This window comes from Fringilla coelebs, assembly GCF_963513975.1.
Source record: "Fringilla coelebs genome assembly, chromosome: 16".
NCBI classification, from domain to species: domain Eukaryota; kingdom Metazoa; phylum Chordata; class Aves; order Passeriformes; family Fringillidae; genus Fringilla; species Fringilla coelebs.
The window spans coordinates 10249952-10275175 of record NC_140042.1 but is presented as its reverse complement, the minus strand read 5'-3'; the positions used below and the strand labels follow the sequence as shown (position 1 = coordinate 10275175).

Below are 25224 nucleotides of genomic sequence, written 5' to 3'. Positions count from 1 at the left end.
TTGCAGTTTGAAAGCTCTGAAAAGTCAGTATTGTGTACAAGAGGGAAAGGCAGTTCGGTTTTGTTTATTGTAGTTCCATAGTTAAACAAATCAGCATCATATTTTCATTACATGTAATTTCTAGTTAAGATAATCCAACAGTTTGAGGTTAGCTGACAACTTTTCTGAAAGCAGCGTGCTTGTAAACCATGAGCACTGTCTGTGCTCATACAAACAACTTTTTGGTGAAGCTTTTAAGTAACAAAGGTTTTATACCTTCCAGGATCTAAAGACTCAAACACAAATGACTTTATTTCATGCAGGCATAATTCTAGAAGAGCTTTTTCTAGACATCTTCCCATGAAGAACAACTTTCATGAATTACTTTTTTTACTGCTCATCCTTTAGCTCTTCCTTATTTGGTTACCTACTGCCTGTCTTCCCATACTCTTCAGTGCCCTCTTCTGAAATTGTCCTGCTGTGTCCTGTTGAGGGAACAGAGCACACGTGGCTATAAGCATAACCGGGACACAAGGATCTCTTACAAAAGCAGGGAGCTGCCAGCTTCAGAAGCCTGAAAGTTGAAGATGGCTCTTCCAGCTCTGCTTAAATAGAGGAATTAGAATTATAGCAACTCCAAGGATTTAACTTAAGAACATTCTTCTGGAGCTTGGAAGCAGCTCAGTTGTGGAGCTCAGCAGACTTCCAAACATGGAGCAAAGTGACCTGGGGTTATGGCTCTTCCATGTGACACTGCCAGAGAGGCTTGGTGGAGAATCAGGATTATCCTGGACTTACTGCAGGAACTGGGACCCAGGAAAAGCCAGCACTAGCCCTGAGAGGCAGGTTGGCTGTTCTACCCCATGGGCTGAAGCTCAGTACTCACTCTTGGGAACATCTGTGTTGCCAAACAACCTTGAGGTTACTCTGCTGATGTTTTTTTGTCCCCCTAACTTGCAGTGGATGTAGCCATATAAATTAGCAGTCTGGAGGGAGATCCCAGCAATCACAAGAGCCTGTGGACAAACAAGAGTTCAGCAGGAACAAATCCATGGCTGTGCATTGACTCTGTATGGTATACACGTGTGTGTGTGTGTGTGTGTGTGTACACACTAGCCAGATAAGCATGCTGTAACAGGGAGACATTACTCCCAATCATAAATGGCCTTCAAAGGCATCCAATCATATCAGGCACAATAGTTCCTTTCTACAAATAGTTATTTTTAACAAAACACCATTACCAGTTGTGTCATTCTGTATCTTGAAAGACTTCATTACTTTCCTAAAAGCACTTATTCAAAAAAGGACCTACTCAACAGATTCCAGAAACATTTCACTTTTTTTAAGTCTCATTCATATCTAAAAGTTTTACATGCAGATACATGGCACACCTGCAGGCCTGTTCAGCTGACAAACAACTTATTATAAACAAAAAAGATCTATAATTTATGGATTTACAAAGAGCATCCATAGATAGATTCCCTATCTAGCCTTGACAGGCACTGAAAATAATCAGTTCCTTTTGTGGTACTTTAGTTTTAGCAGAAGGTGGAGCCAATCTGACTAATCCAGTAATTTATAAAAATGTTTCTCTTAGCGTTCAGAACCAGTTTCCCAGAAGTGATTTTATTTTTGTTTGAGTCATTTGCCTTTTACAAGCACCTGGGCAACCTGCCTCCTGTGCCAGTTAGAGTTCTGTCTCCAAGCAGCTCTTGGCTTAGCAAACAATCTCTGTTTTTCAAAAATAAAGGCGGTGCCATGAACAAAGAGTGCTGGTTTAATTTTAACTATTGCTTGTTTAGGGGCACCAGAAAGCAGTTAATGATTTGCAATTGATTCATGCCCATAGCTGAATTTCTTGTTTAATTGAATAATGAATCTGCAATCTTGGCTGTTACTGGTTATGTAGCTGCACATCTCAGAGGTGCTTTTTATCTTTTCAGACTGAATTAGGAAATGGTACTGAGCATGGCTGGGAACTTGACAGAATGAATAGCATGGCAATTAGCGAAGCATTTCATGTTTACAGGGGAAAATGTGAAAAATTCATAGACAAAAATATCTTTATATAATGCCTTATATGGGGTAAATTTCCTCTAGTATTTAGAAAAAAAGTGTTGGGGTTTTTTAAAGTAGATTACTTATAAGTAGAGCAATTACAAAATACTTACTTATAGCTCAGTTTATCAAGGTTTTATGAGCTAATGATGCTGGTTCTTTCAAAAGGGAATGGTACCAGAGATCTAAATTCCTTACTTTTAAAAGTACATTTAAGTTCCCAGGAGACCTAAAAACCTGAAAACCATCATCACTGGTTCATTTTTTGTCCTCTCCTGTTAGTTTCATTTGACTGAAATAAGTTGGGGCAGAATAAGTTCCTACAGTTAAACAGAAGCTCATAATTTTGCCTACTACTTGAGGTTCTGTAGAGGAAGGAGTTGACATCTGATGACCCAGTGGAAGTGCAGCTAAAAATTACCAATCCACTTCAGAGTGCAAGCCTGGAATGCAGAAAACTCCTCGGGATTCTTTGAAACTGCTGGTGAAATTTTTCTACTGTTGAAAGATTTGGTTCTGAAGTACCAGATCTGGGTTTTCCTTCTGCCAAGATTGCTTTCAGTACCCCCTGACTCACCAGCCATTTCAGCTTCAAGGAGAACAAGGTGCTAAAGAAAAACATTGTCCAAATCACTGGGCAGATGATGAGACCGAGCCAGAAGATTCGGGCTTCAGCTTCAGTTGAGGCAGCTGTTGTAGGCACCTGGAAGAAAAAATTGAGACTGTGAGTCACAAAGTCAAAACCCACGATAAATGACAAATTAACAGGGGAAGATTAACTAAGAAGACCAGTAGCTCATGCCCAGTTTCCTTCCTGATGCCCTACTGTACACAGAATTCTCATCCATAGGATTTATCAGTTGGTTCTAGTTCAGACAAGAATTCTTATAAAAGTGCACATTTCTATACATTTTCATAAAAAGATGCTGTATCTTAGCTTAATTTATGTCTTGCATGAAGCTTATTTTCCTATTATATAAACTATTGTGTATTCCTATTATATAAATACTTGGTTTTGCTTCTGAACTCTGCTGACATTCCATGAATTAAGAACCGTGGCTTTGAAAATGCCTCTTGTGTCATGCTGGAGTTGGGCACACTGTAACTGCAAGGGGCAGCCTTATGCCCCGTGCTCTGTCCGTTCTTCAGGGAGAGCAGAAACTTCAGAGCAGGCTGCAAAGCCTTGCTTACAGATTTCTACAGGTCAGCACAACTCACATGTTTCTATCTACACTGAAGCTCTTATCACTCATCACACTTAAGAAAGAACAAAAAAAAAAACCCCTAAAGAGAATTGTTCAGAAGGCTCTGATCTTTCCAAAATTCAAAATCTCACTCCAACCCTCAGAACAATTGATGATCACTAGTGCCATTTCTGAAACAGAAGCATCACAATTGGAAAAGAAAACCCTCTGGACTCTTCCACTCTGAAAAGAAAAGCTCTTTAGTTAATTTTCAGTATATTGAATTTTCCATGTATTCTGTCCTGCAGGGTTTCCTCTATTCTGTCTTCAGGCCTCCCTCAGACCCACAGGAAGCACATTAATTAACTTGTGTTCCATGCTCGGGCCACCCCGGAGCCGCAGCCGAGGCTGCAGAGGGCACTGCAGAGGGCACTGCGGTCCCGCACACCGGCACAGCACCGGCACAGCTGGACACCGGGGTGCTGCTCTGCCCGGCTCAGTGGGGCTGCAGAGAGAATGTCAGCAAGTGAAAGCAAAACCCTGAGACTTGACTCTGGCAGTGATGCCAAATGCCATTCTATTGTGCTTCTTTTTCCCCCTCGGTGTGTTTGGGGGACACTGGCAGTATCAGAATGCTCTGTGATCCAGGTTCTCTTTCCCACCATATTCCATGAAGGTGAATAAAATACTTCAAAATACTGAATCTGAACTATTCAGCATTGCTTTCCACATAGATCATTCCTTAAGAGGATTCTGTATTGGGATTATCTATGGAAAGATGTGTTTATTACAAGATATTCTCACTAGAAAATAAAATAGAACTACCAGAAACATTTCATACCTATAGCACCATGCTATGAATATTTATTTTACTGATCCATATGCTGACAATGTTGTGAGACCTGTTTTGTCCTGAATGCTTCCAGGATGTGACAAACAGTGCTTGCACCTGAATACTGACATTGTTTTGTATGGAAGCTGGATAAAAAGTAACTGTTACAAAGGTACTCTATTTGTTACTTTGTTTGACTTGGTATCAGCTTTACAAATTTCCTATGGATTCTGTTTGCCTTGTGCCTGCTTCTATTAATATATTTACCCTTTTTGCTTCAAACACCCAGTGACTTTTTCCATCTTCATCAATCTGGTTCCACCAACGCAAACCAACCAAGAGTCTTCCTGTCACATTCTAGTGATGAAACCATTATTTGCATTAATCAGTAGCACAAGTCACTTGTCAGTATAACAGTTAAAAATAGAAAAAATTAAAAAGACAAGCATATTCAAAAATCATCTTTTATCTAATACAAAAATGACTTCTAAAAGCTATTCCAGCTTGAGTACAACAGCCATTAATGATGGGTGAAGTTACAAATTTAGAAGCCTCTTCTCTTTCAATGTGATAATAAACACAATAGCACTTACTTACACAAGAAATTATAGGTTGTATCTTTTTCAAGTCAACTAGCTGGACAACCACCCAATAAACATATTTCTTCAGTAAAAGAGGAATATTAATAACAGAAACACACTGGGAAATAGGAGATTAATGACAAGCAAGTAAGCTCTGTAGGATCAGGGAAACAAACCAAGAAAATATTTCAGCACCTGGATGAACCAAAAGATTTCAGAATACTGGAGGTGTATCAATGTTTCCCTTCTACAAAACAAAAGCCTTGCTCAACATGTGGAACCCCTGGACCCTGGGCTGGCCTGACCCACCTGCCTGCAGGGGATTAGGGCACCAGCGCTATAACTGGGCTTTCACGAGACTTCTGCAGCCCCTACTGTGGGGTCTGGGCACAAGGCTGCAGATCCTGACACTCTTGGGCATCCATTGCTGAAAGTCAGTATTACTTTAATTTTTTAATTTTTTTTTTTTATGGGGGGAAGCATACAAACAAATTACCTATGGCAAAGCAATTTTCTCACCATATTAGTAGACCTTAGTAGTCAGCCATAGAAAACATGGTGCTAAATAACTAACATATATGAACATCTTCATTAAAATGGGCTAGACATTTAATAAAACAACAGATTGCAATATTTGTGTCACTTCTGTCATTATACATATTTCAGTTTTTTTTGTTATAATTAATGACAAAATACTTCCCAAGGTAATTACTATTCAGGGTCATCTTACCTTGACAGACCAAAAGTCAAAGGATAGAAGGAGGAGAATAGTGACAAAACAGGCAACAAAGCTGTTGCTGAACCAGTCACAGAACAAGTAGGTAACAATAGCACTCACTCGGAAAAACAGGTGGAAAAAGGTGGCCAGTGGGTGCCTAGAAAAAACCCAGAGCATATATGAGGTTATGGGACAGGAGGGAATGTTACAGTGCTGGCTGACAATGTAGCACAGCACAGGTATTTCAAGTTTGTAATGGTATTTTGGTTTGCAGCTGCTATTATTTCAGTGTTAGTGTATATCTTCATTATCAAACAATGGTATTTTCAATAGCCAAAGCAACACCTCTAGCTAAATCTAAAAGACAAATGTGGTGTTCCTGTCAAAACTTTTTCAAAGACAGAACAAAATATGGAGCCTTTCACCAGATTCTTTGGTCCTGTGTGAAGGAATTTAGTGGCTGTGTGCAGCACAGTACCATAAAATCCTTGTTGTTTCATTAAAAGAATCAGCATTGCAAAGCACAGAAGAATTGAGAGAGCTCTTATGCCTTTCAGAACAGCTTTGAAAACAAAATATGAACTTTAAAAAAAAATAGTAGCTGTTTGCTATAAGACAAAATGAACTTTCATATTTAATGTCTAAACCAAACACTTCCTTTTAGGCAGAATGATTTGGGAATCTAACAGTTCTTATGAATTAGTGCTTATTAATTTCACTAGTATTTACACTTTGCTCATTGAATAAATTTTTGTCTATAACAAAATAAAAGAGAAATTTCACTGAAAGAAGTAAGTATGTGACATGGAATACTGGCCTGCACAGTAGGGTGGGGGGGCTGGAGAATGCTGTAATGAGCACAGTACAATTTTCAGGGTAATATGCCAAGTAAAAATTTTACTCTGTGCAATTGTTTGTGTTAATTAGTTGAAAGTGAGAATTAACTACAGACTCTTGCAGCTAAGTAACTTCTTCCTTGAAGCTTAGAGAATAAAATATCTGAATAAGATATTTAAGTCAACAATTGTCTCCTTAAGCTCCTATGCCTCTGTGACCAATTAACAGTAGAATAGCCATTAACAAAAGTATGGCCTAGGGCGTAATCAACTATTTAACTATTAAATGTTATTCTGTTATTGTGTTTAATAAAATGAGACATGTAATATATACACAATTGCTTACTATAAACTTAAATTATAGCTATATAAATATAATAGCTTTTATAACTTTATATTATTTCTCTATAGCTTTTTAACTGTTCTGGTGTTTATCTTTCTCCAGTGGTAATATACACATATGACTGGGGAGGGAAGGATGATGCACAGGTGAAGTTTATATTTACTCCTGGTCATGCTCATGTGAACTTCAAACTTTCCAAAAACTTCTTCTGACTTAGAACTGAACATGTGACATTTTAAGCAAAGGGGCTTTTTCTGCCATAAGCAGCCAGGTGGGTGGAGTGTATATTGTGAACTGGCTAAAACAGGCAGGGCCTTGCTGCTTCCAGCCTTGATCTTGGTCAAGAAGATGCAAGAGTCAATTATGGAAGTGGTGTCCTTGTGTCCAGAGCAGTTTCATAGATCATAACCCAAAGCACACCAGGGTTGCCTGAGCTTTTCTAACGGCTCAGTGCTTCAAATGTGGCAGCAACTTTGGAGAATTCATGTTTCATTTTGGAAGGCAGATTCAGCAGTATTACTGGATTACAAGAGGATTACTGTTTGGATGCTGAATTTGTTCCAATGTCAAACATTGAAGGGTATTTACTAAAAAACAAACAAAACAAAACCCACGAGCAAGAAGCTGTCATTTATTACAGTGCTGAGCATTTACTGAGACTCTGGAAAGGATAAAGGAAACTGCAACTCTACAATGGCTCAAGTTGGTGTAAATCTGCTCCTGAAATGACAGGAACCTACTTGCTTGGCCTTGTATTCCTGCTGCATCTAAACATCCATGTGATGCACAACTGGAGCCTTCAGGCTCAGTGATTGCCATGTACCTTGTTACAATAACCTCTGTTCAGTCTTGGATCATGATGCCTCCTAGGACAGGAATGAGCTGTAATCAATTTAGTTGCATCCCATGTTAAAGAATCAAATTTGGGTCAGGCCTAAGCTGTGCCAGTGAACTACAAGAGAATCATTCCAGGTGCCTGCTCAGAAGTGCCACAGCAGCACTCTACATGCTACCTTTTTTTTTTTTTTTTCTCCTGTCTGATACTTCAAAATGTATTGAGGAAAATTTTGAATAAATGAGCTCTCTTTTCTCCTTGATCACTGTGTTTCCTGGCTGATTTGTAAAAGAAGCAATCATATGCTCTTTACTTCCAGATCCAAAGTCCTGGTACTGTAATGTTTTTCCAATTTCTTAGGAAAGAGGAAGAATTTTCCAGTTTCCAGAACTTATCTTTTCCCAATTTCTTAGGAAACTAACCACTAACCTTTTGCTTTTAAGGAGCCCTTTTGCACATACCTCAGAGAATCACAAAAGCACAATTTGTCATAGCCTATGCAAATTATAACCAAGTTCAAGATATATGAAATTGGAATAAAGACAAATGACTGGAACACCTTGTTATGCCCTCTAATATGATAACAAAATTTTGCAGCACCTAGGTGACTTCCAGGCTCATTTGCACAAGATTCTTCAGAAATATAACAACAAACACATGTAAGCAGTGTAAGCAGTTTCACTTCTGCATTCTATAGCAGATGAATTTTCAATACTACATCATCTTTTAATATTGTCTTGAGGGCCAGAAACAAGAGCTGTCGCTAATGAAGCCACTGTCTACAGCAAGTGGATCACAGAATAGTACAGTTTGCTGATACTTTACCTCTGCTGTGCTACTGAGTAGCATTAATCAGGAGGAATCTCCAAGATCTCTAAAGTACTGCATGCTGTGACCTCCTAAAACATTCCAGGGTGGTTTCACTTCATGCCACATGTAGTCTGGTCCCTCAGAACCTCTGGCTCATGTGATCAAGGTACTTCTAAGCTGTATTTCCCAGCTTAGTTGAATCCTTGAAGCTATGTTCTCCAAGACTGCACCAAAATATAAACCTTCCTTTAAAATGTGTGCTGTTGCTAAGGTGTAAAACAAAGGCAATTCTGGGAAGGTTAATCTTATGTCAGGGCTGACTCTAGTGACAAAGTCCAAAGCAATGCTTCACCAGACACCTATAAAAGACTAATTATATTTGTAAAACTAAATGATTGCTTTATATCTCAGATAATGTTGTGTCAGGTTTAACAGCTACTATATTTCTTTGTTTACACCTACAAGAAATATTATCATTGGAATGGACCAGACCAAACTAGGGCAAGGCAGAGAAAGCAATCTAAACCAAAGCTGACTATACATTATTGATCAGTGCATGCCTAATTCCTTTTGACATAAAACTTTTCCTTTCACAATCTTTGATTGGAGATTCTTCAAAAGCCACTGATTGAACAGCTCTGTCACCCAGGACCTCTGTGTGGCCAGAGCTGCAGAGTGACACCTCTGGTGAGGAACCCAAACTTAGCCTGACATATGAGATGGGTTTACGGGCTAGGTTTTCTCAGGTAATGTCTACAAGCATAAGATGTTTTATATTCCACACAGAATCACATCCCGTGGTAGGAAATCATGACAGTTTTATTGCAGCTATCTGGCCGTTCAGCCAGGTGTCCACTGCAGTGTCTGAGCACTGCTGCACAGCGGGCTTTGCTGGAGCTGAGAGTCGTCTCCACTGCTCTAGCTCTAAGTAAAGCACTGTTTGCTTGGGGTTTGGGATGTTGGGTGGGTCAGGTTTTCACTTCCAGTGACCGGCTGATGCCAGGCAGCGGGGCCCGGTCTCGCCTGCTCCAGCCCGAGCATCTCCCGGACAGAGGCCCCCAGCCTCCCCGGGCAACTTGTTCCACCGCTTCACCACCCTCCCTGTAAAAAATGGGAATGAAGTGTTTAAATTGAGTTTTCTGTACACCGGAACAGCCAGGACCGCCCCGGCCCGGGCGCCGCGATGCTGCGGCCTCCGCGCCGTTACCTGATCCGCGCTTTCCGCAGCGCCAGCTCCTCCTCGCTCCCGAAATCCAGGGACACATCCTCGGTGTCGTCCACCAGCGCCTGCGGCGGGAGCCCGTCAGCGCGCAGGGCCCGGGGGAGCCGCGCCCCGCCCGCAGCGCCCGCCGCCCCTACCTGCTTCATCCCGGCCCGCGGCTCCAGGCCCGCAGCTGGCCCCGCGAAAAGGGGCCGGGCTCCGGCCGGCCTGCGCGGCTGCAGCGGGGCTGCTCCTCGCCACAGCCCGCGGCGGCTGCGCCTCACCGGGCACCGCCCGGGAGATCCCGGGGACAGCCGCCCCTCTCTGCGGCCCTGCAGCGGGGTTGCCTGTGGCTGGGGCCCGAGCGGCCGGGCGGGCTTTAGCAGCGTGAGGGGCCCCGGGAGCCCCGGCCGGCAGCCCCCGGCCCTCAGCGCGGTCAGCTGTCCGCCCCGCGGGCTCACCACACGCACCGGCCGGGTCAGGGCCGCTGTGGTCTCGTGCTGAGTACGAACCCTGAAAGGAAGAAGGAGTGGAGGGAAAGGTGAACGGAGGTGTACGAATATGAGAGCACAGCTGCGTGTCACGTTTGGCGCACACCCCCAGCCGGGCAGTGCTGTCCCCGCTGCCAGCGGCCCCGGGCCTGTGTGGGGCCGGCTCTGAGGGCAGGGGTAGCGCCACAGCACCGTGCGTGTGCCCCTGGCTCCGGGCAGGTAACGCGGCCCCTGAGGGCGGCTGAGGTCACTCGGCTCGGAGCCTGGAGGAGGCTGAGGGAACACCGCAGTGTGGTCTTCAACATCCTCACAAGGGGAAGTAGACGGGCAGGCACTGATCCCTTCTCTGTGGTGATCAGTGACAGGACCGAGTGAATGGCCTGAAGTTGTGTCAGGGGAGATTTAGGTTGGATATTAGGAAAAGGTTCTTGGATATTAGGAAAAGGTTCTTCCTCCAGAGGGTGGTCGGGCACTGAACAGGCTCCCCAGGGCAGTGGTCACAGCACCAAGCCTGACAGAGCTCAAGAAGTGTTTGGACAAAACTCTCAGGGTGTGACCTTGGGCTGTCCTGTGCAGGGCCAAGAATTGGACTCAATGATCCTTGTGGGTCTCTTCTAACTCAGGATATTCTATGATTCCATGGTAAATACTTTTTGTGCCTTAATTTAAAATGCACGTGGATTATGCAGCAGAGTTAAAGAAGTGAAACAAGACAACCAAACTTCAGGATAGGGGTAAGGGTTTCACAATAATGGGGGAAATAGTCTGGACAGCTTAGTGTGAAGTGGAGGGTTGAGGAAGACCTGATTAATCACAGCCACGTGTAGATCTGACTAGCTACTAGCATTAAATAAGCCTGCAAAATAATAACTTTCTAGTCTTTTCTAAAACATCTAACTAACCAGATTGTTGAGTAAGTACAGAAGCTACTGAGGTGAACTTTTCAAAAATATCAACTGGAAGGCAGCTTGGTGCAAGACTTACTGGAACAAAGCAATACCTAATAGGTAAGAAAAACTGATACACTGTTCTTAGTCAGATTATAATTATAAGGCAGGAAAGGTGTACTGACTAATGATGTTAATATTTTGAATTTCATATTTTGGCCTTGGTAGTGTTAAAACCACTTGTACAGTGTGCTAGTATGACTGCCATGAAAAAACTGAATTGGCACGTGCCGTTTGATGGGATGGCTCACGATAGCCTACAACATTAAAATACTGAAGTGGGCTTTCTCTCTCCAAGGAGATATAAAGAGAGAGCTCTCTTTGAGAGCTCTCATGACATACAGTTATTAAATAATTCTGTGCATACCTAAAGCTGACCCTGACTTCATTTCCTGTATCAACGTGCAATTCTGCTTCCAAGCCATGAATTAACAGTAACTCAAACAGAGCTGGCTTCTGACTCAGAAGCAGCTCCCAGAGCTCACTGACAGAATCCTCAGCAGCACTGGGAAATCTCACATCCTCCTGCCTGCCAGATCATTGACCTCAACTCCTGCAGCAGCTCCTCTTGCACCTCTCAGGGCAGTTCTGCCAGCAAAACTGATGGTTTGAATTTATTAATTCTGTAATGTTGCTGTATTGTCCAAACCATTGCATTTTTATTCTAAGGCACCAGAAAATAACTGTATCCTGTGTCCCTTATCACGTAAAACAGCACCTCTCTGGGAGAGGGGACAATCAGGCTACCACAGCATTAGGTATCTGATTTACTACACTGATTTCATGAGTGATGAAATAACTGGGAAAAAAGCGAAACCTGTGTTTTGTGTTTTGATTTTAAAACAGATAAATGTTTCCTTAGTTTTCCCTCCTTCCAGTGCCTATCTCCCCTGGCTCACTGTAGGGATTATCTGTTTTCTTAACAAACTCTACTTGATAATCCCACAGGAGACTGTCCCTGTACCATGCAAGTAGTTTTGGTAAATTCTTTAAGAAGCTGTATGAAATTATGTTGTGTGATTATTCAAGGTACTGTATGGCTCATCATTTTCTTTTAGAGCAAATTGAGAGCTAGAAAGAATCCTTGGTCTCTAGAGGAATCATTGGTCAAATGAATTTCTTTCTTTGGGGTTTGCTAGAAAAGAATTCTTCCTTGTTTTAAAATTAATGCATCCAAGTGAAACCTCATTCCAGTGTTTTTTAGGACTTTACAGAACAAACTGTCCTATTTTCAACACTTTTTCTGAGTTGTAACTGCAAATTGTTTGAACATTGGAAAGATTAGTAACACCCTAAAGATGATGTAAGTCCTCAAATACTGCTTGAGCAGCCCCAGCTGAAGAGATCATTACACTGAATTTATGAATTGTAGTTTGGTTTTCAGGTTTTTGCACAGAAAAATCTAGACCACTATGAAATATATTAAGATTTCACTTAAGTGCTGACTGAAGTATATAGCATAAAATAGTTCAAAAATACATCACATGCTGCTGTGTCCTTGCCGTTACCTTACAGGGAATTCCCTCCCCACAATAAATAGTGACATTTCTATTGCAGAACACGATCAGAGGCTTGATATGAATATCTGAAAAATCTCTCCCAGTCTCTGATTCAACAATAAATAGAGCTTCCTCTAAGATTAATATGGTGCTTTATTCACATGATTACCGGGAAGTCAGCTGATTTCTCTTTCTCCTTGGAACACTCCCCAGAGTCTTGCAGAGACTTATCAGGGCCTTCCCCTGTAAACTGCCTAAGGATATTGTGAATAACTTGTTTGGTTTTGCTCTGGTTTAGGCCTGGAGTTTGTAGTTTAGCATTCTGTTCCCCTGACTGTTGGAAAATGTTGTTAATCCAGTAATAACTCTTACCTCACTTTCATTCATCAGAGATACACTTAAAAGGTTTGTTGGTGCTTCAATAAAATGTTTATATTAGGGTGTGATAGGGCAAATCAGAAAAGGTACTAAATAGATAAATTTCTAGTAGCATCACTTTCTAATTCATTTGTCAAAGATGATTTCCTGCTTTGGCCCAGAACCAATTTCTATAGATTTTTTTGGCTGTACATACATGAATTGTTGAAATTGACAGCTCAGTATTAACAGGGGGAAGCCACAGGATTTACTTGAGGAATCAGGACAATTTCTTTTATATATAGCAATACACTCTCAGTAGAAATCAAGTTCTGCCATCAGTAAGAAATGGGTAACAGAAAAATATGTCAGATGAGGAAGTTTGGGCCCTAAATATAAATGGGGTTTAAAAAAAAGTACTGATCCTTCCTTTAGCTATGCCCAAAAAGGGGAAAAATAATTTTTGAGTATGTGAAGAAAGGAGTATAAATTCCCAATATTGCACAGTAAGTGGTTTTGATTCTAAGAAGTGCAGTAGCAGTTGTATTCCTTCCAGTTAGGGAAAAACCAAGGAAACATTTCATATTTATTGAATACCTTAGTTTATTAACCCTGTGTGGCTTTAAGACCTTATTTAACTCGTGCTGTAGGAATCTCTAGTGCAGTTACCCAGGAAACAAAAGGCTGTGAAATTATTAATGAGTTTACTTCAGTGTCATTTTCTGCTTAGACTGTGTGGTGATCACTTGGAAACATCCAAAACAAGGGCACACCAAGGCCAAGTCACCAGCTCACTTCCAGCCTGGGGGGCATTCCCAGCATTTGGATGCGATTTTTCAATGTGTTTAGCTTTATATAACTCCTGATGTGTTCAAAGCCTCAGCCACTCTCAGCTGCAGTTCTTGGTATTTGTTAATTTTGCAAGTCATCTTTCATTTCTCATATTGGAAACTCCAAAAATAAGGAACTTGGGCTGTCAAATGTTTGGCTTAAACAACTTCATAGATCTACTGCAGTAAGCAGAGTTTATCCCTTTCCATTTCCCTGATCCATTTCCCAGAGTGGAAGTGATTTCATCAGAAAAGGTGCTTAGAGTCCCTTCCCTCCTTTGCTACGTGAACTTAAAATACTTGTACACTCTCACACAAGTATCCAATAGCTCTCCTGCCTTAAGCCTCTATAGTCTTACTGGGAAAAAATAATAATAATAATCTTAATCTATTGAATGAAAGACCCTAACGGCTATCAAAAATTGAGAAGCTTAGTACAACAGGAGGTTGATAAGAAATTGAGCACTGTTTCTTCTACTAGCTTATCTGCAGAAATAAAACTTAAATTTGCTTATGAAAGCTCTAAGTTGCTTATTCATTAGATTTTTTACATGTTTCCTTTTTCTTTTGTTCCCTGTGGCTGCTAGTAGTACCTACACCGCCTCAGTCAGCTCCCTGAGAATCTTGCTGGACAGTTCCTCAACCACTTTGACTGGCAATTTCCACTCCATCTTTTATTGTGGAGGCTGTGGCTAAGCAGCTCTTGCCATACTTGCTTGCACATGTTTTTTCTTATTTATTCTAAACTGAGATGAATAAAGGGAATCACTTTATCAAAAAAAATTCAAAGAGAATATAGACAAAACACAAAGTAAGAAAGGGTTTCTAATCTGGTGATGCAATGAAATTAAAAACCTGTTCCTACCATTCTTAATTCTGTGAATTTTTCTGTGAACCAGTGAATTTTTCTGAAGCAGCCTGTAATCCCTACTTCTATAGCATTATTGTTTAACAGTATATTTCCTAATTTATTAATACTTTTTCTAGCTCACCAAATAGCTTCAGCTTCCTGGTATTCCTTGTACTCCTCAGTACATGGAGAACTTGAAGGGATATCTGAGGTATTAAAATTCACAAAATCCATACTATATCTGTAGGTTTGAATGGTACAAAGAGGAGGAGGTGCTCTGGATTGGTCTGTAGGTCCCTAGATTCCCCATATAAGCTGTGGGGACATTAAGTGCTTTGGATGGGGTCTGCCACATTGACTGGTTGTTCTTTACAAGATGCAGCAGGTGCTGCTGGACATAACTCTGAGCCTCTCCTAGAGGGAGGGGCCTGATCTTTTTGCAAAACTGCAAGCAAGGTTCCTGTCTGTGGCCTATGACCCCCTTTTACACCCAAGGCCATGATTTAAGAGACCACAATTTCCTCTGTGGCATGAAAGGTGACAAGTCTCAACCTCGCAGCCTCGAAGAGGAGGAAGTTCCAGGCTGTGCTGGACATCTCCACAGCTATTCCCATGGAAACTGTTCTGCCTGACTTCCCAACTGGAGGGTGTTTCTCCTGTGACTGGGCCTGAATTCATGACATACACACCTTTAAAATCTATAAATAATCACCAGTTAAAAATACTGAAATAAAATTTGGATGAAGGACAAGAACCCAAACCTGTTGGTTTCTCAGAGAATGCACTGACTGTCTGATTTTCATCCTTCATGCAGGGCAGAGCAGCCTCAGCAGAAGGGTGGAGGAGTTCTCCTTCTCCATGTCAGAGCAGCCCAGAGACTACTCTGCAGAACTGTGGCAACATGGACCTGAAGCTCCTGAAAAAGAAGGCGGTGTGACCTTTCTGTGATACCACAATTACTGTGTGCAGTTACAGTAACAGCACAACTGCTGGAATGGGGCTCGTGGTAAGTGCTCCTTCATTCAACTGACTGATGACAGAGCTGCTGTGTCTCATGTGGATTCTGAAAACTTTTGTGCTTCAGTTGACAAAGATCAGAAATGCTCTCGGGAAGCCCCTAAAATATGTGGTTTATTCAACTGTCAGTTTATTATTTTTGCCCAGTTTTTTTGCTTCAATCTGAAACTTTACACAGGCTGTGGTGTTTTTGCACGCATCCTTTTCCTTGTTAGGTGGAGCTTGCATTTGTATGCCGTTTCCCATTCTTGCTCTATTTTATTTCAGTGTAAGGGAAATTACAGGGGGTTTATGTCACATGCTTCAGTGTACCAGTGTCCTGGACTACTTATATGAATTCCAGTGGTGGTAAAAGGAAATGTACAAATTTCTTTTATTTTCTTTTTTGTTTTTCTTTTAGTTGCTCTTAGCTACAGATAAATGAGAAGTTCTTCTGTCAAAAAGCTGAATACTGTTGTGCACTGCCTGTTCTAACACTAATGCTAAGGGTTCTGTGCATTTGTGATGTTCACAGACTACTTAAAAACCAAGGGAAGGCATAAAAGGTTTTCTCAATATCTTCTCCTCCATCTACTGGCCAGGCAGCTGCCAGCTGCTGGTGGAAATGCTTGCTCAGAGCTCCAGGACATGTGACTGGCTGTGAGGGGATGCACTAATGGGAGAATGGTAGGCTGCTTGTGGAGAAAGAGTTCTTCTCCATGGGATAGTTCCCTCCAGAAGCAGACAAGCAACTGAGCAAACAGCTTGTGGTACATCATCATGATTGCCACTTAAACATGAGAAAAGCAGATTTTCTGCAAGTTTCACCCCTTTGAATGTTCCCAGGCAATGTTCATCATGACCAGGAGATTATATGCTTTTCAACTGAAACAATGGATTGTTTCCTCTGTTACATCTGGCTTGGAGACAGATCAAAAGCAAGATGGACTTTGAATGGGTGTTAAGATATAAAGATTTCAAGTTTGTTCCTGTTTTGCTTTTCCCATGTGTCCTGAGGAGTTTTCCAACAAGAGCTATAAGATCATAACTTGGGAGGTAGCCTTGTCTCTATAGAGCTGTCCCTGGCTTTTGCTGGGCTGTAGACAAACCAAGGAATAATGTGCCAAAACTACTCTGCCTTTGAACCCAAAGCTGATTATTAAGGGAAATGGGACTAGAGAGGCTTAAGCTTTGGTTCAAGTTTGGCTGCTACAGTCCTAATTTGCAATAATTAAATGTGATTTCTATTTCTGGTTTTGTTTTTGCATTTATAGGAACAAAAAAATTTTCTTACTGTCTTGACACCAAAATCCACCATGGTTTATGACACACCCAAATGCCATGTGCTGAAGGACATAATGTAGCCTACATTGCTACACTTTCATCTACCTCACTGAGAAAAATAGTGACATTAATTACTGACATTTTACAAATATCATTTGGGTTCCAAAATTAGGTGTAGACTTTGCGGAGCACCGTATTTACTTAGAAGTGATACTTCCCCTCAATGCAGAGAAATCAAAAGCACAAGTTCTCCTTTTCAACTCACTTTCCTCTTTATAATGTGTCACAGCACAAACAACGTGTGTGAAAAAGAGAACTAAGTCGGGCCATACATTCTTACTGTTTGGTGTTTCTTATTTACCTATTTCTTAGCACTTTCCATAGCTAAGACATGTATTTTCTTTTGAGAACACTACCATGACAATCCCTAAGAGAGATACAGTTGCTGTGAAACATCTGTCTTATCTTCAAAAGCTGCATGGGAGTTAAAGAGAATCCATAGAAGAGGAAGGGAAGTCATGCAGAAAAGCAAAGTAATGAACTGCTGATGTCTATGTATTGTACAGCTTGAATCATTATAATCAGAAAATAGGGAAATTTGTTAAATAGACTTTTCAGTCTATGAGAAGTTGTTCAACCAGCAGTACCTCAAAGCTATTCACCCTGGACAGAAGGAATCCTGAACAAAAATTCTGTTGTGAAAACGAATTTTTGGCCAGAGAGGCCAAAGATGGTAGCTGACTAAAAAACTAGAGCTCAGATAGAGAGCCAACTTGAAAGGAATTTTCAAGGAAGCACAGTTCCCTGTTCATAATACAGTATTGAAATCCATAGGGACTTTGTAGCAATGTCCATGAGCATTAGAGAACGTGGCTCTCAGTGAATAAGCACCAGCCCATTCCTGTACTGTGCAAAGCAGAACTGCAGGAACGTACTTTGGGGGAGACTCAGGAGCTTTGTTTACCAATGTTGTGCCTTCCATCATGCATACACACTCACACAGGATTTTCTCAGCAGCTCCACCAAGGCTTGGAGCTCTCAATGCTAACCTTTCCATGTCTATTATGAAACTTCCTGTAGGAAAGTAAAGCTGTGATATTTTGGAAGTTGAGAAGTTGTTTTGAATATAAAAGCTTGATCTTTTAGATTGCAAGGGTGTGGTTTTTTTTTTCTCTAGAGCTTTTTCTAAAAGCCATCTGATCAAATCTTTTCCTTCCTTGCTCACCTCAGAAACTAGCTATGCTTCAAAGTCCTCCAGCATCCATCCATACCTACATTTCTAGTATTACCCACCATAGTCCTTCCCAAATGCTATGAAGAGCGTCAGTAAGGCAGCATGCACACTGCAGATGAGACACACCAACATAACACTCTGCAATGCTGCTGGTCACACCTGCAGCTTCCTCAGAAGGTAATTTTTGTAAGTGAAGGTTGGAATTCAAAAGGTTCAGAATTTCCAGTCTAGCAGAGGTAAAGACAGATTATGGCTTCAAATATTTGCAGTCATTCAGAATCTCACTTGGACAAACATTCTCAGAGAGCTGAGGGAGCAAGACTCAAAAGGACAGAAAGACTGAGCATACAGAATAATTAGTATGAGAAGTGAGGGAATCTTCTAACTAATAGAAGATAGAATACAAATTAATAAGAAACCCATGTAACTTGTAGCTAATGAACATTCCCACCTTTGTTTGCCAAAACATATTAATAATGAAAAGTTCTAATAGCTGTGGTGCTGGTTTTGTGAATTTGCCACCCAGCGTCCCTTTCTGTGCAGAACTGTAAATAAAACAAACACCTTGACTCTGTGTGGGAATTGGCCTCACTAATACCAGATGAAAAGAGCATTTTGGGACAACAAAGGCATGGATGAAAATACAGGAGGAAATCCTCAGGATACAAATTAAGATAGTTCGTATGAGGGCAAAATACTGACCTCTATCATTACACACATTCAAATTAAGGCCAGGAATTCATATTTTAAATGTAGAAAACCATAGAATGTGGCCTGGTATCACTTATGCTGGTGCTTCCAATACTACTGAGCATGTTCTGTCTCCTCCTTTGGCAGTAGGGTAGTGTCCCAGTCAACATCAAAGCAAAGAAGCTGATGGTCACCTGAAAAGTTTAGGCAGTTCTCAGCTGTCTCACAGCCTCTTCTTTTCCAATCTGCTTTTCTCTCGAAGAGCACCTGTATAGACTACTCCACTAGATGAGCTGTGATTTGCTTCAGCAATTCCTTTCTGCTCTTTCCAGGCAGCTGGAAAGCAGGGTGTTGTACAAAAAGTAGAACCAGTCTTTGCTGCAGTCGTGAACTGGAATAACAGTAATAAGCTGAACTCTTGTTCCCCAAACTTTTGTTCTTGGTGTGTATAGGGATTGCCACATGGATTTCAGCCTCAGAAGCTGCTAGAGATCTGCCTGCAGGGCTGCTGAAGGAGTTTATCACTTGAGGGGTTGTGCTGCACATTGGAATAGAGCTAACAAATAGCCGTGTGAAATTTTGTACAAATTTCTTATGCAGTGATTATTTTATTTGTCTCCTGTCAAAACAGGCCACTAAAATACAGAATCTGTATTTGTGCAGGCTTTCATTATTTTCTGTGCTGTTAATAACATAGTGATGTTATTCTGAGATGTTGCTGTTCTTCAAAAGTGCACAGAGGAGTTCCAACACAGCCTGGGTGTGAGAGAGCCTGAAGAGGCTGCTGCCTGCAGCACAGATCAGGCCTCATGTCTGTAATCACTGTGAAGAGATCAGCTGCTCTCAGGAAGGAAACAGCTTTATCTCTTCTCAGCGAGCATATTCCCATCGAACCTGGTAGAAGTGGATCTCCTCTGCAAAGAGAAAATTCTTACACAGGTCAGCAGCTGCTTTGCTTATAGGAGCTGCTGGCTTGTGCAGGAGCCATTTCTTACTGGCAGCTGATAAAAACCTTGCAGTCTGAAGCAAGGAGCCTGGATGTCTTTGTGTTCATCAAATCCTATTGCCTTTCCCCTTCAGACTCTGGTGGAACTTTTCTTAAAAGCTATAGCCAGTGGAATAATAGTACAAAAAGTATCTGTTCACTCTGGAGTACAGTCTCCTTTAAAATTAATTTCTAATTTGTGTAGGTCTATGCATGATTAAAAATAGAAAACTGAGCACATAAGCTTGCAGATCACCACAAAAGCAGCTATAGGCATCATGAGAGGAAGCTCATGAATGAACTTGGTTTTCAAAAGGTTGTTTGTCTTAACACCAGGTAGGCATGGCAAGGTAAGTGATGATTAGATGAACAAACAGTCTGTCGGATGCTGCTACAAGCAAACTGTGAACACCATGTGCAAGCCAGACAAGCTCCTGTTTTAGAGAACATCCTACTTTTTGGGCCAATGGCAAGAGACTTTGTGTAGACAGTCTGTGAACATGTGAGAGACATACTTTCACTTCTGATGCACCAAGTGGAGCTGCAAGGTAAGTGCCCACATGCTGCTGCCTTTATTCTTACTGATGGACTGTTTAACAGCATGGCTTTGGGATAGATTTGAACTGGAATGGAAAAGGAGAGGAAGAATTTGGGGGGCAATGAAAATTGTTACTGCCAGCTCTCATCCAATTTTGCTTTCCAACCAAATAAATCGATCTTTTCCTAATTAGTGACATGATCAAGCTCTTCTTATCAGGGACAACTGACCAGTGAAGGTATCACTGCTTGTTATGCTGGAGCTGCTAGAAGGGAGGTTCCTCTTAATTTTCCTCTTTGGAATTCCCCCTCTGAGTGTTCTGGTGTTTCTTATTTCCTCCTTTATGCTGTCACTTTCTCTTAGCCCTGGACAGGGCTGGCAGTTCTCATCATTTTTTGGTACTGAATCCAGAGTGAAAGAGCAGGAGCTGTCTAGTTTCCTAAGGTCAGTTTTTCTTCAACCCTTGAATGCATGCTTTTTTTCATGGTAAATTCATCTTATCTTGCTTTTTGTACATATTTATAATTGCAGTGTGTCAGAATCTGGACTTGTGTTGCTTCCAATATTAGTGGGATGATGTCTAAGTGTGGGTGAAATTTTAGAGAATTTTTTGTGATTTTGTTATGTGGCTAGCCTTGCTACTTGCTCAAAGGGTTGCTGTAGTTTGTTTCAGACTTTGTTAAGAATTTTCTTTTTTTGTATTAATGTTGTGCCTATGGAAAGTGAAACTGAGAATCGCTGAAAAAAAAGCTTGCTTACTTCCATTCTTTCACAACTCTGGCAAAACAACCTAGAGCTTTACTTTCCCATTGAGGAGGGCTGAAATTCTGTCCTGAAGAAAGCCATTGAATTAAAATGTAGGCAAGTGTCTGCTGTGATCCTTATCTCATAGCTGGGATGAGAGAGCTGGGCACAGCTGTGACACAGGAGGTGATACTGGACATGAAAGGAAAGTTCTGCTCTAAATCACAACTCTGACACCTGCAGGGCACTTGTTACAGCTCTGCCTGAACTTGTCCATCTCCTGCACCAGACAAGTAATATTGTTGGTTCTAAGCTAAGCTCATTGAAAGGCAAAAGCTTCTTTTACCTGATATTTATGCTTTATTAAACTCTTTTAAACTCATCTCTAACAGACACAAAGGATAACAGGCAGGATATAGATCAGGTTCTTTTTCAGCTTCATCTCTGTTTTTCTTTCATTTTAGAATATAAATTCTGTGGAAATACCATTATTCCATCAGAAAGATAAAGACTCTGAGGAAAAGTAGTATCTCTTCTTGAGCTGGGTAATACAATGGAAAAAGTTAAACTGGCTTTTAAACTGTTAAACTGTAAGTTTTTCACAGATCTGAAATAGAAACTAAAACTTCAAAGCTAAATATAAATTGAGCTCCATTACTTGCATTTTACAAATAATCAGGACATTTCTGAAAGGAAAAAATCTATGTGGTACCTGTGGAGCAGAGGAATTGTTACTCATTTATTTGGGAAGAGGAAAAGGATATAAATGATTGGAATGTGAAGAGAACTTCATCCTTCCCCACTGCTGGCTTGCCCACCTTCCAGATAAGCTGGTCCCAAAGTGTCTGCAGCAAAAGCCAGGAAACAGCTCTGCCTTTGGGGGAGTGCCTTGTGCACCTTGACATAACCTTTGGGGGGGCACAGAAGATGAGAGAAAACTTTCTAAAGTTGGTGTAAGAAAACAAGGCTATAAAATTGTGGCCAACAATATCGAGCTTTTCAATCAAAGTGCTTTTAAATCGAAGTACTGGTGTTTCACTGGACTCCCTTTTTACAGCTTGATATAACCTGCTTTTTGTCAGCTTGTTTCACTCAGACTCGTGTGTAGCACTTAATGGGTCTGGGGTGTTGGAAGAAAATAGCATTTGTTCAGCAATCTTTGTATTTCATTTTTCAACTTCCTGTCTTCACAGAAGTCCCACTGTTCCATTTTTCTGAATTCTAGGAGTTAGAATGTTATGAAAGACTTGGATGTTATGTCATGCTCTGCTTAACAAGTGTGTGATTTGCATGGCACTACTACTCTTTTCTATGAATTATCCTCAGCTTCCTAAACTGGTCCAAAAGATAAATTAGAGGGGGATTTCCTCTGTTCCTAAAATGACTTTACAAATTTTCATTTTCTTAACCTCTGTACTCATGTGGGAGATTTATTGCCTATTGTTCATATGTCAACAGAGGTTTGGGAAGGAAAGCCCCTAACAGCTCTCCTCAAATCTTCTCACCTTTACATTATTATTGGAGAAAATGTTGCATTTTGGCCTTTATAATCCTTTGTTCTCGAGATAACATTTCATTTAAATTAGTAGCAGACCCCATTGCCTGGAATTTTTAACATGTTGACCCTTTAAAATATAAGACACAATTAAATCAGATTATTTGTGAAAAAATGGTGAATCAAAATGACCTCCATTGCCTTTAGAAATCTAAAATGCCCCATCTAACTCTTATGATTAATATGTGATTTAAATGAACACCTACTCCTTCTTTGTCCTTTTACAGTGATGGTCACTGTTTCTTTCACTGCTTTTCCAACATTTTTAGTTCATATATCACTTGAACTCTAAAAGAGCATTGAAAAAAACATTGTGAATCTTGGAAGTGAACCATATTGTCATGCCATGTGTTCAGGATGCAGAGCTGAGCCAAATGCATCCTGAGTAGAGACCTGGCAGTGTCAGGTGTGCCCAGAATCACTGCAGAGGTGTCACAAAGGGCACACAGGGTGCCAAGCGTGGCTGTGCAGCTGGACCATATCAGCTGCTGGGGAAAGAAGGTGTTATTTAAGGATTTAAAGAACAATATTTGTCTTAACCAGTGTCCAAACCACAAAGGATTGAGCTCTCTGAATGGCATGGAAATACATTTGAAGTATGTCCTGTCTTACCTCTGCCCAGCACATGCCCTTTGTGCGTGGCAGGTGGCCCTGGGGACTCCTGTCCTGCGGGTCCCTGCAAGCTCTGCCTTGCTCCTGCTGAGCTGCCACTGGCCTTCACAGCCCTAACACAGAAATCATCACAAAATTTGTTATTCCTCTGGCATGAGACTGCCAAATACCCATTTTGGCAGCATCGGGTCCCATGAGATCCTGAAGGGAATGTAATATCAGTAAATGAGGTTAAAATAATGTATGAAACAACAGAGGAAGTGCTGAGCGGTACAGAGCTTATTCACCCTTCACCTCAGACAGGACTGCTGGGATGCTGTGACAAAAAAAGGGGAAGCTCTGGGAAAGGAGTTGCTGCTGTAAACAAACTTGGTAAAGGTCTGGTTTCATTTTGTGTCCTTCAGTTGCAATATGCAGCAAAACACTTGCTGTCCCTGATGTGTAGTTTTCCTTGCCTCTGCCTCCTCTCCATGTAGAAATTTCCATCTTTCAAAAATTTGCTACTTTATTCACAGTATATTTTCCATGGTGGGACCATGTTCTTAATACAGTAGAATACAACTGTTACTAAAAATGTTTTGGTTCAGATTAGAAAGAAATCCCAGGACCCTAAATCCAGTGTAGTCAATAGAGAGACATTGATACAAGGATGTATCGATGTGTCAAAAGGATGTGTCAAAACCAAAACATTGAAGAAAAAATACCAGAGTAAGGTGAGGGCCTTTCAGACTGCTGTAGCAAACAAAGGCAAGCAATCAAGTTTTTCATTTTTGAAAGAGTGGGAATCTTCATCTTGTTAAGGTAGAAAAGTATGTTTCTCTCACTTCTGTGCACCTGAGATGTACCATTTTTACATTCTAGTTTTAAGCTCTGTAGCCAGACTTGGCACTGCCAAGACTTTCCCTTCCGGACTTCTTGACCATTGTAGCATAAAACATTTTTGCATTTCTTATGTGTTCATCAACAGAGAAATGCTATTGAAAGAAAAGTTTAAAGATAGAAAAGCCCTTATGACTATAAATTAATTAAAGATTGGTATTTCCATGAAGATTAAGTAGGCCTACTCAGTCTCCTTCCCTAGGACATGCCCTTTTCTTTGTGCTGCAATCAAGCAGTTTGCCAGTCACTGAACTTGGAGTGATAGATTTGTCTGTTTTGCATTCCCCTTAAGCCTTCTGCCCAATTTCTTCTCTGACTCTAACCCCAAAATTATTTTGACTCTGAGGTCATTTTTTCAACTGCTTTATTCACAAAGTCTGGCAGCTTGGCCTTCTGAAAGGCCCTATTTAGATTTTCTGTTAATTCAACAAATGGAAGGGGCAAAATAAAGTGTTGCAACAAACTGAAATTTTAATCTGGTCTGTTTATAACCTCATTCTTGGTTCTCAGGCAGGTTTCTTAACTTCTGCTTTCCATTTATAGTTGCCAGGCAATAATATAAAATTTTTGTAATCTTGGTAGTGTAGTGAGGCCATGAAAAAGGAGAACTATCTTAGTGCAGGCTATTCCTACTCGTGGATCCACACCATGTTCACCTACTTTTCAAACTTCTGGCTCTAGATTTTGGCATTTTCTGCAGCAAATGCAGAAATATCCATTTCCAAGCTGTTCAGAGGGACAACCCTATGGAGGGGTAAGATGAATGAAGACGAGTTTATAACAAGCACGTGGTAGTGTGTGATGAAGTCTGCTCTGCCTTCTTTCATCACAGCTGCAGTGCTGGCTGTTGTTGGGTTTTCCATGTTGCAGGTAGGTTTCATGGTACAGCAGTTGCTCTCTGCTTGCACTTCTCAGGAACAGAGATGGATGCAAACAGGGACATCAGTGGTCCTCTGCTAAGGGCAGAGTATTTGAGAGCCATTTATTAGATATACTTCATTGAAAAATGTGCTGTTTGATTCCAAGCTGAGGCTTTCCATGGTTGTGGAGTGCGGACACCTATTTTAACAGGATAGAGTCTGAAAATTTTGCTGGTTGTTCTTTTCATCCTGGTATCTCAGCATAATGCTGGAGTAAATAATTTGGATCACCAGTTCAGGTGGCATTTACACCAGTGATCTATAAACACTGAAGAGCCAGTATTTGGGTTTGAAATAATTTGATAGAGATGATGAATAAGTAACACGTAGTGTTATTCTATACTTGTGGAATATCCAGGAGGGATGTTTGAACTGATTCTATTGTCTGCTGCAGTGACTGGAAGGAAATAAAAGGGAATTTACAATGATGTGGAGG

General features: G+C 41.1%; 2 protein-coding genes across 2 annotated transcripts in view; one reads left to right on the top strand and one right to left on the bottom strand.

The window, feature by feature from the left end:
* Nucleotides 1-114: 114 nt before the first annotated feature.
* TVP23A (trans-golgi network vesicle protein 23 homolog A) lies at nt 115-9647 on the bottom strand. The gene is made up of 7 exons (XM_084216293.1): nt 9536-9647; nt 9384-9463; nt 5365-5509; nt 4321-4410; nt 2615-2740; nt 866-995; nt 115-464 (listed from the first exon to the last, which is right to left on the bottom strand). Exons 1-7 carry the CDS (start codon nt 9542-9544, stop codon nt 403-405), a joined length of 642 nt encoding a protein of 213 aa, XP_084072419.1. The 5' UTR covers nt 9545-9647; the 3' UTR covers nt 115-402.
* Nucleotides 9648-15252: 5605 nt separating this feature from the next.
* The window catches only part of CIITA (class II major histocompatibility complex transactivator), a gene marked incomplete at both ends in the record, with an annotated part of 29477 nt that continues 19505 nt past the window's right edge, over nt 15253-25224 (top strand). The window contains 1 exon segment of the mRNA XM_084216593.1: nt 15253-15282. Coding sequence (XP_084072719.1) covers nt 15253-15282 — 30 coding nt within the window.

Excerpts from the sequence above, each read along its gene's own strand:
- TVP23A (XM_084216293.1), bottom strand. Across the intron at positions 2,741-4,320 it reads GGGTGTTTGAAGCAAAAAGG|GTGCCTACAACAGCTGCCTC; the intron begins GTAAATATATTA and ends TTTTTCTTCCAG. Across the intron at positions 465-865 it reads CAACACAGATGTTCCCAAGA|GACACAGCAGGACAATTTCA; the intron begins GTGAGTACTGAG and ends TTCCCTCAACAG.